The sequence below is a fragment of the Eulemur rufifrons genome, chromosome 10 (genome assembly GCF_041146395.1).
Source record: "Eulemur rufifrons isolate Redbay chromosome 10, OSU_ERuf_1, whole genome shotgun sequence".
Taxonomy (NCBI): Eukaryota; Metazoa; Chordata; class Mammalia; order Primates; family Lemuridae; genus Eulemur; species Eulemur rufifrons.
In genome coordinates, this window is record NC_090992.1 from 3,579,582 (window position 1) to 3,594,350 (window position 14,769).

Below are 14,769 nucleotides of genomic sequence, written 5' to 3' on the forward strand. Positions count from 1 at the left end.
GGAGGCGCCACAGGCAGGTGTTGCGCCAGGGACTTCCCCTGGGTTGTCTTGTCACGTCCTCGCCAGCCGGGAGAGGCGGAGGTGTGCGGCCCACCTGATGGAGGTTCAGAGAGGGCTGGTGGCCTGCCCACGGTCACACAGCTGGTACATGGTGTAGCGGGGGCCTGGCCCCCATCTCTTGTCACCACCGTGTGCCTGCCCAGCAAGGGCACAGTTTGTGATTCGACCAACAGGCAGAGAGGGTCATAGAACTTCAAACGGGATGCTCTGTTTTTATCTGAGATACTTCTGTCTACTTTCCCAAATGGTCATAATTCTAAAAAGCTTATAGAGATAAAATATATTGCTGATACTATTTCCTTCAAAAATTACTGTGTTCTGTAAAAAATGAAGTCCCGGAGGCCAGCTGAGTCCAGACGATTAGTTTCCTAAGGCCGACAGCGTTTGGTCCACAGTGTTCATTCAGAGACAGGGTTTAAGTCGATACAGCAACACTCAGCTCGATTAACCACCCACTGACCAGATGTTTCAAGAGTAATTTTTAAATTTATTATTAATTCGTTAAAAAATAGGTAATATATGAAAATAGGAAGCTTCCAAAGTACAAGAGAATGTACTGTCTCAATGTCCCTCCTGGGTCCCTGTCCTCTCTCAAAGGTGATTACCGTGAAGAGTTTATTGTGTTATATTGACAAAATATTCACAGCATGTACCAGAATATGTGGGTGTATGTATAGATCTGTGTATGTTTGGATATGTGAGCGAGTGTTTACTTAGAAACATAAATAGTAACGTTAGTAAAAACCCCACACAGCCCTGGAAAATGAAGTTGTCTCAAAGGCAGGTTTCTAGGAGCATCAGAAGGGGGTAGAGAGCCCTTCCCGGCCCAGGCAGCTCCAGGTCCCTGCTGGCTCAGGCTCTGCCCTTGGCACGGATCACGCCACCCCACACATTCCTTCCTGTGGCCCCGGGAGGCCGGGCACAGAGCTAAGCCCATCCCCATCTGCCCTGTTCTCACCTTCCCGTGGCAGAAGATCTCAGTGACAATAAAGGACTGTAAGGGAGTAAAATGATGATGGTGGTGCCCAACCTCAGCGGCCGTTTGTAACCCACTTAGGGGTCATCAGTGGTGTGGCCTCTGTGATAGGAGAAATCAAAAGTCCGTGGCCTCGGGGGTGTCCCCGAGTGAGAGCGGAAGAAAGGCCTGCAGCTTTGCAGCCGTTCTCCGCGGGCTGTGAGGACCGTGTCCAGCCACACGGGCCTCGGGTCTGACTGGGAGGGCTGCCCCTGCAGCGGAGGCTGGAGGAGCGCCTGTGCTCTTTGGCTCCGTAGGGGTGGCTGCTGGGGAGGGCTGTGACAGTGCCACGGGGCCGGAGGACAGACAGAGAGGGACAGCTGCAGGTAGACAGCTGCCAGGGGCACCGGCTGCCCTGTGGTGCGGCCTCTTGGGGGTCTGGAGCCCCCTCCCTCCCCAGGAAACCCCCACAGCTGCCACCACCGGACTCCCAGCCCAGAGACTCTTCCTTCTAGCGTCCAGTTCATTCATTCATGGCTCATCCATGGATCCACGGATCGTGTAATAAATGTGCGTAGAAGTCTGCTCCGGGCCAAGCGCTTGCAGATGCCGGGGACTCAGAGGCAAACCACACACACTGTTCCCGCTGCCTGTACTCACGGCCTGTCTGGGATCATTAGTGGGGAGAACAGCGGGAGGAGTTGCTGGCATTGGAGAGACAGAGTGCACACAAGGTGATGGGCCACACTGCACTGTGTGGTGGCCGTGGGAGGACTGCCAGAGGCTGCTTGGCAGAGGGTCCCAGGAGAGGCCCGGTGGTGGGAAGGTGTTAACCTGCCCGGGGTGTCAGGGGAGCTGCCGCCCAAGAAAGCCAGGGCAGAGTGTGTGGTTCTTTGCAAGCCAGGGAAGGGTGTGGACTTGACCTTGGGTGGTGCGGAGCCGTTGAGTGGGGGGCCCAGTCTGAAGGCTCAGAGGTAACAGCCGCAGGTCTGCACTCTGTTTGCTTCTGTGGGCCCCTAGCAGGGCAGGCCACAGCTGCTGGGGGAGGGCCGTCCGTCTGTCTGTCTGGAGTGGCCACGGCTCCTGCAGGGCCAGCACTGTGGGCGGGGAGGCTCCCACTCCAGGCTGCCCAACTCGGCCTCAAGGGCAGAGCCCAGCCCAGAACCACAGGGAAGCCTCTGGGGGCACCAGGCATGGAATTTTCCTCTCTGCCTGACCCAGTTCCTCGCTGTTATTCAGTCACTCTGGGTGAGCCTGTGGAATTCCGGAAAGGTCAGCGGCGGAGAGGAGCACTGATGTTCCCAGGCTCCCGCCCGCACCCTGCCCGGGTGGCTCCGGGACATGCCTCAGCCCCCTGCTCACCCCAGGGTCCCGGCCCGTCCGCCCCCTTCCCGGGGCCAAGCTCGAAGGAAGGCCACCCGCCACCCTGGCCGGGGACACGGCCTGCACCACCTCCAACACCACAGCGCCAGCGGCCACAGAGGCTGGGGAAGTGCGTAGGCTGCTTTCTACTGTCTTGAAAATACCAGTTCTGGTTCTGAAACTTGGTGAATTATTTGGGGTCAGAGAGCGGGTTTATACCACATGCCCGACAGTTCTCTGGCCATTCATGCTGGGGTGGGGGTTTGCATCGAAACTGCTGTTTCCTCCTAGAGCATTCATTACAGGCCAGTCCCTGCTGCACCCCTCACCAAGTCCCTATCTGTCCCCATCACTGTCTGGGTCCCCAGTGGGCCTTATCTCCCCCAATACGTTCCAAACTGCTCCAGGGGCAGAACCACATCCCGGTTATCAGCCTCCACCCAGCACCAAGCAGGGAGACCCAGGGAGGAGGGGAAGATCCGGGCGGTGACTGGGAAGCATCTTGCAACGTTCCCCAGGATGCAGACACTGTGTGTGTGTCACGTAGCAGGAAAGGCAGAGGGTGGCAGCCTCAACACAGGCCCCTGCTCTGAGCACTCAGAGGTGGCGTCCTACTGCCCGTTAGGTGGTGACTATCGGTAATGACGACGAGGGTGACCGTGATGGCCAACAGTTAATGAGCACCTACTGTATGTCGGGCACTGTGTAAGTGCTTGGAAAGCTTTGTCTCATTTCGTCCCTCAGACGTCCTTACTGCACCAATACTAGTGTTACCCCATTTTACGGTTGGGAACATTGAGTTCCAGAGAGGTCACCCCTTTGCCCAGGCGGCACAGCTACCGAATGGGAGAAAGCTGTGGCTCAGCTCTGTCTGCGGAGTCTTAAGCGCGGCCCGAGCTCTGCACTCTGCCGTGTTGGGATGTCCTGTGAGACCCGTCCCAGCGGCTGGTCACGGCTGGGTGCTCTGTCTACTTAGGGCTTGCAGATTCCTGAGGGTTGTGTGTGCTTGTGTGTGTGCACAACAGAGAGAGAGAGACAGAGGGAGAGAGAGAGGGAGAGAAAGAGAGAGAGAGAGACAGAGACAGAGAGAGAGAGATGGAGAGAGAGATGGAGAGGGAGAGACAGAGAAAGAGACAGAGAGAGAGAGAGAGAGGGAGGAGCCGGGCGGCGTCTGCGGGTTTACGCAGCGGCCTACAGCGCTCTGTGCACGCGTGTCAGGGTCTGGGCGGGCAGGTGCCGTCAGGTGACAGGGGTCAGGGCAGGGGCACGACTGGGGCATCCTACGTGGTCTCTGCCTGCACAACCTTTGGCCTCTGGCCGGGGACTGGGCCCGGGGAGGGCGTCGCCACCCGCTGCTTCTCTGCCCTCAGCGGTGGCCCCCGCAGGGTGTGGGCCAGTCTGTGATAACGGGGACCCTGTCCTCACGGGGCCCCTGGGCGAAGGTGTTTTTCAGAGGCGTCGCCGTGAACGCTGTGCGGGGCTTCCCCATGAGCGCGGCCATGTTCCTCGGGTACGAGCTGTCGCTGCAGGCTCTCCGCGGGGACCACGCGGTGACCGGCCCCTGAGCACCAGGTCAGTGTGCTTCCTTCCCGGCCGCCTGTGCCTCCTGGGAGCTCGGACTCTTTTCTTTGCCATGAAAATGTTGTGGGCTTCTGGGATGTCCCTGTGCCTTCTCACGTCTCACCTGCGGTAGGTCTGGGGCTGGAGCTGCCCCTCCTCACCCATCGGTGGACGGCAGCTCTAAAACGCACACCAGCGACGGGCGGTGCACTGGGTCCTGGTGACCGAGTCGCAGAATTCGCCTGTTCGTGGCCAGCTCTCCCACTGTCTGCCCACTCAGCAGCTTCGACAGCCCTTGGGGAGAAGGGCTTTTAGCCTCACTGCACAAACGCCATGGCCCGTGCCCAGAAGTGAGGACTTGAACCAGGGTGCCCACCGAGGGCACCATCTCCCACCTCCCTACTGAACTTCGGAGCCTGAGTCTGAGAGCCACCCACAGGCTCCCAAAGCCCTGAAGGACAGCTCTCTGCCACCATTCCTTGTCCCCTTTCTCAATGCAGAAAGATCACTGCAGCAGGAGTGATCTCCTGAAAACAGCAGTCTGAGCCAGTGACTCCCTTGCTCAAATGCCCTTAGTGGCTCCCTGGCTCCCTGGTGCCTCTAGATAAAGCCTGTCCTCAGCACTTCCCTTCTCCAGCCTCTCTCTCCTCTCTCACCTCTGGGTCTCTGCCCAGCTGCTCCCTCTGCCTGGCACCCTCTTGCTTCCTTCAACTCTCTGTCCTCCAGGCCCCGGGGCAGAAGCTCCTCCTGCAGGACACCTGCTTGGCTTCTCAGCTGGGAGGACTTGTGCCTGCTGTAACCCTGCCCCACCCCACGCCCTGCACCATGACGGCCTGCGGCACCCTCAGCCCGGGGCAGTGCTGCGGCGCTCGCTCTGTCCACTGTGGCATTGCCGGTGCCTGGCGCGGAGCCCGGCACACGAGGGTGGCTCAGCGGCATCGCTGGATAGGTGGGTGATCAGCCTCCAGTGTCCCCTCAGGGCCTCCTCTCCCTCCTCTGGCTTATTCTCCTTTGTTTCTCCTCTGGCCCCAAACTGGTTTCTTGTAAAGGTCAGAAGACAGGTGGGGTGAGTCGCTGAACTTTCTAGTCAACCAGTACCATTTCACTCCAGCCTTGGTTACTACAGATTCTCCCAGGAAGGACGGTCTTCATCAGCAAGGTCTGGAAAACCCCACTGCTGCCTCCCCCGGGGGCTGGCAGGGGCACAGAGCCCCGCCGGGATGCATGGGGGGCACCGGAGCCTGGACGCAGGGACGGCCCGGCCCACCGGGCTGGCGGGAGTGAGCCCAGGACATGCCCTGGAAGCCGGCTTTAAATAAGGGCCCTCAGCTCTGTACTGCAGCACGACAGTCACAGCTTGGCGGCTTTTGTCCTTCCTGATACAAGGGAAGGGGAGCAGCGCATTTGCATAACTGGGCATCCAGGGTGAGGAGTTTGTGCTCCAGTGAGGCCCAGGCCGGGAAGGGAGTTTGCCTTGTGCTTCCCACTGTGCTCAGAGACCGGCCATTCCCCCGTTTTAACAGATAAAAGTAACCTTTAAAAAATCCTATAATAAAGTCAATGCATTTTTATTGGAGAAAAAATAGAAAATACAAATAAACAGAAAGAACAAAATAAAAATACTGCATTGCAAGACCTTGTTATTACTCTTCCAAGTGTGTCTGATGTGCATCCCCAGCTTGGAATTCTGCTCTGCACGGTGATTTATGGCCCTCTCTCCCCGTTTAGTAGGTCAGGACTGGTTTCCATGCCATTGAATCTTCAGCCATAGGACGGTTTCAGTGCCAAGACCTCACAGAGCCCGGAGTGGCTGGGTGCCTGCCCAGCCTGAGTACCCTGCCTCTTGTGGGGATGGGCTGCTTCAGGACGAGGGAAGAAGTTTCTAGCAAGCCAGTCATGACTGTCCTGGATTTGGCCTTTCATAGCAGTGGCCAGCCCAGCTGGAAGCTTTTCTTTCTGAAGCGCTGTCTCTTGCAGGGGGCTTGGATGTCCGTCTTCCTTAGGAAAGAGGACGGCCAGGATCAGCTGGGAGCAGGAGGTTCCCGGCCACTGGCCGGGGCCTCACCTTGCGTAATCCTCGCCCAGGCATTCAACTGCTCGCTCTGGCCCAGGAACACCACAGCCGTGAACAAGACCTGCATCTTAATTCACTAAGTACCCTGAGATTCGGGGCGGGCCATGCTCCAAGCAGGAGGAGCACTCACTGAAGATGGGGAAACCAAAGTCTTCCTCACTGTCTAGTCAAGGGCAGAGTGAGATGGTGTCTGTCAGAGAACGAGGGAGCCCTACAGTCCCTGAGAAGTGGTGGGATGGTGACTGTCTCAGGAGTCCCTGGGCACAGGCGGCAGGAACAGCGTGAGGATCGTTTCCGAGCTCCTGCCGGGGTAGAAGTGTCCAGCTCCAAGCAGCCTCCCGCTTCCTTCCACAGCCAGATCCGAGCTCTCCTGCAGCTCCCAGAGTCCTGGTGGGAAGGTCACTTCCTTTTCCTCCATGCTCCGAGTTATTTCTCTCCCAGAGCACGTGCAGCAATGACCCCAGGAAGATTCGAAGCCCAGTAAACACCACACGAGGTGGCTATTTTGTGACACGGTTAGTTTTACCTGTGTACAGGGAGAAACCAGAGTCAGACGATACGAACATGCACACTCCGAACCTCATCAGCCTTCTTTCAATTTCAGGAAAATTCATTTTTAAGAAAAGAAGACACGTTCTCCCTATAGGATCTCTTTGGAACATTCACAAAGAACCGGGCTGTGCTCATGGCGATGCTTTGCCATCTGAACTTCTAAAAACCAGGCCCCGGGTGGGTTGTTTGACCCCAAGATCTGACGGTAACTCCAGTTAGATGACGCTCTTGTCTTTCCTCCTCTCTCCCAGGGCCAGTGTCGCCTGACCAGGGCATCACTCCACTGCAGGTCGGTGCTGAGGGCGTCTCCGGAACCCGCAGCCGTGAATCTGATGAAGAGAAAGGACTCCCCGCCCCTGGGCTCGGTGCCAGGCGGGCCTGCGGCCAAGTGCGCCACGCTCAGAATCGGAACCTTCCTCCCTTCGCAGTCCCAAGCACACGGTCTCCACCGGCTGGGCGCCAGCTGCGGCCTCGGAGGGAAGCGAGGGACCGTCGGTCCATCCATCACCATCTGTTTCAGCTCTGGACTCACACCTGGCAAAAAACGGGGTAGAACTGACCCCGCCCCCATGGCCAGTGTAAACTCGTTGGGGATTCACGGAGGAGCTGGAGTTGGCTGTAAGTTTCCAAATAAAAGTCTTGAAAACTTCTTCAGGTCGGGTCTGTATCCGATGCCTCTGCCTGGCTGTTGAGAGGCACCCGGCCACTGTCTTTGCTCTCTCTGTTCAGGTCCCTGTAGATGTCACCAGCCCAGAGAGAAACCCGCTCCATGCAGGGGAGGACCTGACGGTAGCAGTCTGGTGACTTTTTTCCCAGATGCTGAAGGTGGGCAGGGGAGGGCGCAGGGGTAGAGAAGGGTGATGGGGGAGAGAAAGCCTCTCCCGCCCCGAGCAGTGGCTTTGTGACGTGCTTTGGAGATGGTGGCCCTGGGCTTGGGTGGGGTGGGTGCTCTCTGGGCCTTATTTTCACGTGGAAAACTGAACAAAACAAAAACACTTTGTCCACAGTATGGTTTCCAGAGTGATTCCATTGTTCTACATTTGATTCCCTGCTGCCTTTGAGTGATTTGGATCATGTCTCCGAACATCCCCTGCCTTAGCAGACCCAAGACCAGAGCATTGCTCCGGCACAGAGATGTTGGAAATGTTCGGTCCTGTCCCTGTAGCCGAGGGTTCCCTCACATGCCCTCCCTGGCCTTCCTCCTTCACGGCTCCTGGTACTGCAGGGTCCCCTGGGCGACTCTGCAGGCTGCAGTCCAAGCTCGCCAGCCCTCCCGCAGTGGGACGTTCATTCCTTCAGTCAGCAAACCTTTTTTGAGCAGGTGCTGTCCTGGGCTGGGGTGGCCACGAGGGGCCGCAGCGGTCCCCGCATTCTGGTGTACGGAGCGGCTCTGTGGGCAGGAGAGACAGGTCTGCCGTCCACCCGGCATCACTGGCCGGGCAGGCGCTGAGGGTACCGGTGAGGAGATGCTCTTGGCCTCCAGCCCATTCCTGAGTGGGCCCCATGTCTCTGCTGTAACGTGTCCTGGAGCGTGTTTACTGAGTCTGCCTCAACGGGACCATTGCCTGGTGCTGGTCCTGGCTGCGCAGCGTGTTTGGAAGTGATGATGTGTCTACCGGATGCCCCTGATGAGGCTGAGATGCAACAACGACCTTCTTCAGGTGTCTGAGCCTCTCCCGGGTTCTCCTGGTCATCTTGGTGCCTCCTGACGCTAGGAGGAGGTAAGCAGAGAGAAGCATTGACCCAGTCTGCAGATGCAGAAACTGAGGCTCTGATGTCCCTGAGCCCCTGCTGAGGACTTGGACCGCCAGTCCCACTTGACAATCTTCCTGAGGCTACACTGCCTGCCATCCAGCCCAGGGAACGTCACGAGCAGCCGTGGTGATGACCATTTCATGTTGTGAAAAAGAGAAATTTGTTGGGACACGTAAGTATGGAGTCTCTAACCACCATCAGAAACCTTCCATAAACCACATCAGAGCTGCCCTTCCGGACCCGCCTCCCATCGCTCAGTTCCAGGCTCCCTGTGCTCCAGCCGTTTTCCCGTCCCACCCACTGGCAGGCACGTGATGGGCACGCACATGTTTGTTGAAGGAATGACCGAGTGGTCCAACAACCTGGGACCCCTGGGCCAGTGCTGTCTGCCCCCGTCCCCCAGGCTTCCCTGCCCTGTGCCTTTCTTTAGCCTGGACACCCTCCCCATCCCCAGCAACAGGGATGTCCCCCTTCCCCAAGGCCCGGCTCTGACGCTGCAACTGGGGCTTCCCTGATTCTCCCTCTGTCCCCCGGCAACTTGCACGGCCCTTTCACCCACACACCCCCGAGGCACTGTGTCCCCCTAGTGCCACAGTGTCTGTGCACCCTCTCTTTCTCATGGGGCCTGAGCCCACTTCAAGGCCGGGGCAGAGCTTCCTGGTCTCCTGATTCCGCAGCAACCATGGACAGTGTCTGGAATAAAGGAATAAAGGAATAAAGCAAGCATACATCTACCGGCAAAAATGCAAGCCTCACCGTGTTGATTGAGATTTGATTGTGCTAATGGACATTTAGAAACTTTCTAAATGTCCATCAGCAGAATAGGGGGTTAAAAATTGAGGTGCATCCATACTCTAGAACAGCGCCACACAGCCACTAAAAAGAGTGAGAGATCTTAGATCTTACGTATGTTGTCATGGGAATATTATGTCAGCAACTTTATAAGTGCAAAACTGAGGTGGTAGAATAAATATATGATGTTATTTGTTTTCTTTTTAAATACATACTATATATGCCGAGTTATATGGGCAATGAGGAGCCTGGGAGGGGACACACCAGACTTCATAGTGGCCATTGCCGGGATGTCAGATTGGGGAACGGCTTTCAATTTCTACTTTGGTAATGATGATTTCTTTGTGCACCACTATAGTGTTTCGAGTTTTTACGGCGAGAATATATTGCTTTTGTAAAAGCACATGGTTTTGCAGAGCGAGGGCTCCATGCCGGGCACTTGTTTTGGGGGCTGCTGCCTGGCTCTGCCTGCTGTCGCCCTCAGCAAGGCTCTAGTGACAGCCCCTCGTGTGCCCCTGCCCGCCCCACCCCCGCGCTGGTTAGACGATGCTGCAGCAACTGCCCCTCAAAAGCACCTGGGCTGGAAATGAACCAGACTCGACTTTAATGGAGACACTCCGCCCAGCTCAGGCAGCTCCCATGTGGTAGCCAGAACTGGGAGCTGTCGGCCCTGCTTCCTCTCAGATTCTTCCAGAGAAGCCAATCTTAGGGAATACTGGGGGCCCACAGCCTGAGGATTTTCCTCAGTCCACACGTCATGGTCTTCCTCTCGCTCAACCACAAACACATGTGCTGGGTCTGACTGTGCTGGTGCCGCGGGGGCCCTGGGTGGCAGCGGCAGGGACACTTGCCGTCAGGCATCAGCGTCTGTGTCGTCCTCTGCAATGTCTCTAGACAAATGCAACTCAATTTTTAAGAAAGGCTGAAAACAGAACAGAATTCCAAGCCAAGCGTCAATTCTGGTGTCTGAGTCCTGGAGTTGAAGAGCTTCAGACGCAGCCAGTTGGCTTTAGTGAGGACGGTGAAAAAAATAACAATAACTATTAGTCTCCGGTGGTTTCAACAGCGGGCCTTTTCGCTCCTAAAAATTATTAAGGGCCTCGGAGAACTTTTGCTTATCTTCCAACACTTACCAGAAATTAAAACTAAGAATTTTAGAAATACTTATTCGTTTAAAGTATAACAAATGACATGTTAATATAAATAACCTAGCCTATGAAAATAACTATTCTTGTCAAACACAAATAATGAATGAGAAGAGTTGCAATTGTCTCCCGTTTTTGCTGCTCTCTAAGGGCTGTCTGAAATGGGGGGCCGTCCACGCCCCGCCTGCTGCCGCAGGTGTGTGGCATTACCGCCACGCAGCCTTTGGAGAACGCCCTTGTATGCTGGTGAGAAAATGAGAGTGAAAAGGGCAGATAACGCCTTAATGTTATAGGAACATAGGTTCCACCTGATGGGCCCCTTCGAGACCTGCTGCCCTGCAAAACAAATCTGTCTCCCGAAGGCTGAGAACGGCTCCCTTGGCTGCTACACCGCAGAGCCGCCACTGGGTGGCAGCAGGGGACAAGCAAACCCTCTGCAAGTGCTGGTGTCTGGTAGTGCGTGACCTTTGACCCCACCCCCATCCCCTGCCCGGTGATAAGAGCACCTGGGCCGGTGACATTTCTCTTCCTGTTTTCTGGGTCTTGCCATCTCCCTTGGCATTGTCCTTTTCCTTCTCTGTGGTGGACAGAACCTCAGCCTAGGGAGACCTTCACCTTGAGTTCCGGTCCCAGGTCGGCCACTGGCGACCTGCGTGATCTTGGCAAGCTTTTGCCCCCTCTGAGCCTGTTTCCTCGCTTGTAAAACAGCCACACTGGCCTCCCTTGCCTCCCCTCCATGGCTTCAGCAGGAATCAAGTGCAAAAGTGGTTTTGCAGACGGCACAGTGCAGTGCACAGGGGCGGGAGGAAGGCAGGGGCTCTGCGATCTTTCTGGTTTCTGTCCTCTGCCCTCTGTGAGTCTGTGCTGTTTGCTTTGCTCAGGAGGGGACGCAAGGTGGCTGCAGGCTGCTCCTGGGCCTTGTCTCCGCGGATGAAGCCCCGAGAGCTGCAGACATGTGGCTCCTCGGCCCCTGGGGCTCCAGGCGGACGTCCCGTGAGCTGCGTGGGGGGCTGGTGCAGACGCTGATGGCCCTGCTCATGCCCAGGGAGCCTCAGGGTCACTGGCTCAAGCTCTCCAGGGTCTGACCCTCCTGGGGAGCGTGAGGAAGGCAGCCACAAGTGCTGGGGAGGACGTGAAGGAATTAGAACCCTCCTACATTGCTGGTAAAAATATAAAATGATACAGCCGTTTTATTAAATGGTTTAGCATTTTCTCAAAAAGCTAAACTTAGAATTCCTAGATGACCCAGCAATTCTACCCTTAGGTATATAGGTATAGCCAGGAGAAACGGGGACTCTAAAACCCACTGAATGATGCACTTTGAGGGTGAACTGTGCAGCATACGGCATGAATCCTGTCTCGATGCAGCCGTTTCTTTAAAGTAATAAAGACTGAAACGCTTTGGACCCGTGTTCATTCCTGCCGAGGCCCCTCGCAGAGGCAGGGAGGTCTCGGCCTGGGGTCAACGAAGGCAGCAGGGTAGCGACGTGTGGCAAAGCGAGGAGAGGAGTTGTGGGGTTGAGACTTCACGGCATCGTCCTGCTCCAGGCTGGGTGAGGGGTGTGCAGACGGAGGGACAGATGGGGACGTGGAGGGCCAGGGTCAAGGCCAGCAGCATCCAGACTTGGCTCTGGCCAGCGCTTCCATCTATAGTCCCCTGGGAACAACTCTCCCTGGGGCCTGGCAGCCTGGACAGGGCGGCAGCTTTCTGCAGGTGGGCCCTGTACCCTGGGGAAGCCATGCAACCTCTTTGGGCCTCAGTTTCCTCATTCGTGCAGTGAGAATAATTATATACAGTATTTATTTAAATATCGTGGAGTTGTCGAGGCTCTAAAAAGATACTCTAAAGAATATGGTTAGCAGGGTGCCTGGTGCGCAGTAAACGCTCAATAAATGTTAGTTCTCCTTTCTTCAAGGCGGCTTCTGGATAAATCTCAACTCTCCTGGCTGGGAGGACAGCAATTACAGCACACCTCTCGACAGGTGAAGCCTCCTGGAGCCTGCCCGCGGGGCAGATCCTGTGGTTCTGCAGCTTTTGCAGAAAAGCGGAGGGGAAGCACCGAGCCAGGCTGGCGAGGAGGCCCCGGAAGTGAGTCGCAGTGCTCCTCTGCCCACTTCCTCTGGCGGCCCCCTGCATCGCCAGGTTGTGTTCTGAAACCGTCACCAACCACCAGCCTCTGTCCCTGCTGTGATCCTACCCGGGGTGAGCACTGCTGAGGTGGGTGTCTTCCGGTGCTACATGTGGTGAACCACATCGCGCACCACGGCACAGCCGTGTCTGGGCCAGTCATTCAGAAATCACAGGTGGAGGAGGGGAGAGGAGAAGGCCCCGTAGTCCTGACCAGGGATGCCACGTGGCTGGGAGCTCCAGAAGCTCCTGTCCCTCCTGGAGACACCCAGCCCAGTCCCGGATAAAGTGTCTGGGAGAGAATACCCACCTCCCCCCACCCTGTCCCTTCTGTAAGTGGGGGTGAGCCAGAGGAGAGCAGTTTTGTGAATACAGCTCGCCAAGCCCTTATCACAGTTCTGAAATCCAAACCAGCTCTGAACACTCAAGATTTGCTGTGTCTCATTTGGCTGCAAAACTTGGCCACTTTGTGGGAATGCTCATGTGTTTCGCCGCAGGGTAGTGCTGTGTTTGGTTATGGGATCTTGCTGCAGGCCCTGCTGTGGGTGTTACATGACAGATGGCACCTGAGTTGTGTATTAACTTTCCCGAAAGGCTAAAAAGCTTGAATTCTGAAATCTGTCTGACGCCCGGGTGTCTGGGTAAGGGAGTGTGGACTGGAATTATGGCGAACCTATTTTACTCTCAGGCTGGGGTCAGAGGAAGGAGTGAGAAAAGGGCAGAAGGCTAAGAGCGAGGGGTTTAGAACAAGAGAGCTCTGGGATGAATTCCTGCTTTCGTCCCACCAGCTGTGGGAGCTTGGGATAGTCACTGAGCCTTTGTAAGCTCTGGTTTCCGTATCTGTAAAGCAGAAATACAGTAATAATAATATCTACTGCCTACTATATTATTAGGGGATTAAATGAGATACTGCATGCCGAGTACATACAGAGCAAGTTTAATATTAATCAATAACAATAAATGTATTACTTGGGAGGCCTTCCTCCAGCACCTGCTGTGTGTCCCGCCCAGAGCGTCTGTGCTGGGGAGGAGGCACCTTGTCCGTGGGGGCCCACAGGCCGGTAGGGAGCCAGGCGAGACAGCCACAGGGGACACCGTCTTCAGTGTACTGCGCAGAGGCAGGACCCTGGCACTGGGACCCTGTGCCCGAACTCTAAGTCTCCAGGAAGAAATAGTGTAAGAGATTCTGGGGTATTGTCCTTCCTTATAGCAGTGGGAGCGTGAGCTCTCGTACCCACTGTCGTGGGACATCCTCAGAAAACTGCCTCGGCAGCACCCGCGCCCCCGCCCGCTCAGCCCCCACCGCCACACGGAGTTCTCCGCTCCTCCGGGGAGCAGGCGGAGGCTGCTGTCGATGGGTCTTAAGGTCTGTGGCCCCAGCAGCAATGCCCGATGGCCTTTAGCACTGGGGGAGGACAAAGGTTAGCACCAGTGATCGCCTTCTGAACGCGTCCTGATTTCGCAATCCAGCCGTTGCTCTTTGATATCTGTGTCTCTAGAAATAAGGAACCGAGGAACTTGTCTCTTTCTGTCTCAATAAGGTTAAAAACGTTGTATTTGGATGTCACCATGAATCCATAATTTCTGTGCCCGGGAAGGTAATAGGACATTCCCCCGAGCCAGGCCCCCTGTGCTAAAACTCCTTCTCCATCACCCCTGTGCAGGCAGGAGGCCAAGCTTGTGCCCACCCTTACTGCTAAGGGAGTGCCCCCTACCCCCAACAAGCACCCCAGAGACTGGGCTACTTAGATGATCAGAAAACCTACCTTTGGCCGAGGAGTGTCGGCAGGGGGGTCGCACCAGGGTACTGCCTGGCATTGCAACTGGTACAGAATAAAAGCTGAGCAAAGCCCTGCCAGGGCCTCGGTCTCCTGCTGCTCTGAACTTTCTATATTGTTGTGATACAAACTATCCAAGGATGGGCCAGCCTACCGGGGAGGGGAAGCAATTCTAATTTCGACAGTACCTAAAAAATTCTCCTTTATGGTAGATTGCTCCCAGTAGGAAGAAAGTAGACTTTATCCTTTAAACGCCTCCAGGGTCTTCCCAAGAGCGCTCGCCTTCAGCGAGGTTGTCAGACCACCCTGCCCCTAACCTTAACCCTGTGTCCACCCTGCCCGTCCCACGGGGCCAGGGAGGCCAAGCAGGATGGCTGCCGGCAGTCTGTCCCCTCCCAAGAGTTCTCCTGTGTGAACCCCAGCCCGGGGCCCGCCGTGAGGTGTTTGAAAGGACGTCACCTCCCTGAGCACCTGTGGTATGTTCTGGGTCCTGTCTCTGCTCCAGGTGTGCACATTCCCGACCTAGACTCAGTTTGCACTTTGCTCTTGCGTCTCAAGGGTCTGTCCTCCCTCCGGTCCACACTGATGGGGCCAGGCCAGCTTGGTGC

At 56.2% G+C, this 14,769-nt stretch overlaps 1 protein-coding gene across 1 annotated transcript in view; it reads left to right on the plus strand.

The window, feature by feature from the left end:
- Nucleotides 1–7,174, plus strand: part of SLC25A48 (solute carrier family 25 member 48) — a 32,333-nt gene extending 25,159 nt beyond the window's left edge. The window contains exons 7-8 of the mRNA XM_069484068.1: nucleotides 3,820–3,949; nucleotides 6,815–7,174. Coding sequence (XP_069340169.1) covers nucleotides 3,820–3,942 — 123 coding nt within the window. The 3' untranslated portion in view covers nucleotides 3,943–3,949; nucleotides 6,815–7,174. The remainder of the gene's footprint in view (nucleotides 1–3,819; nucleotides 3,950–6,814) is intronic.
- The last annotated feature ends 7,595 nt before the right edge of the window (nucleotides 7,175–14,769 follow it).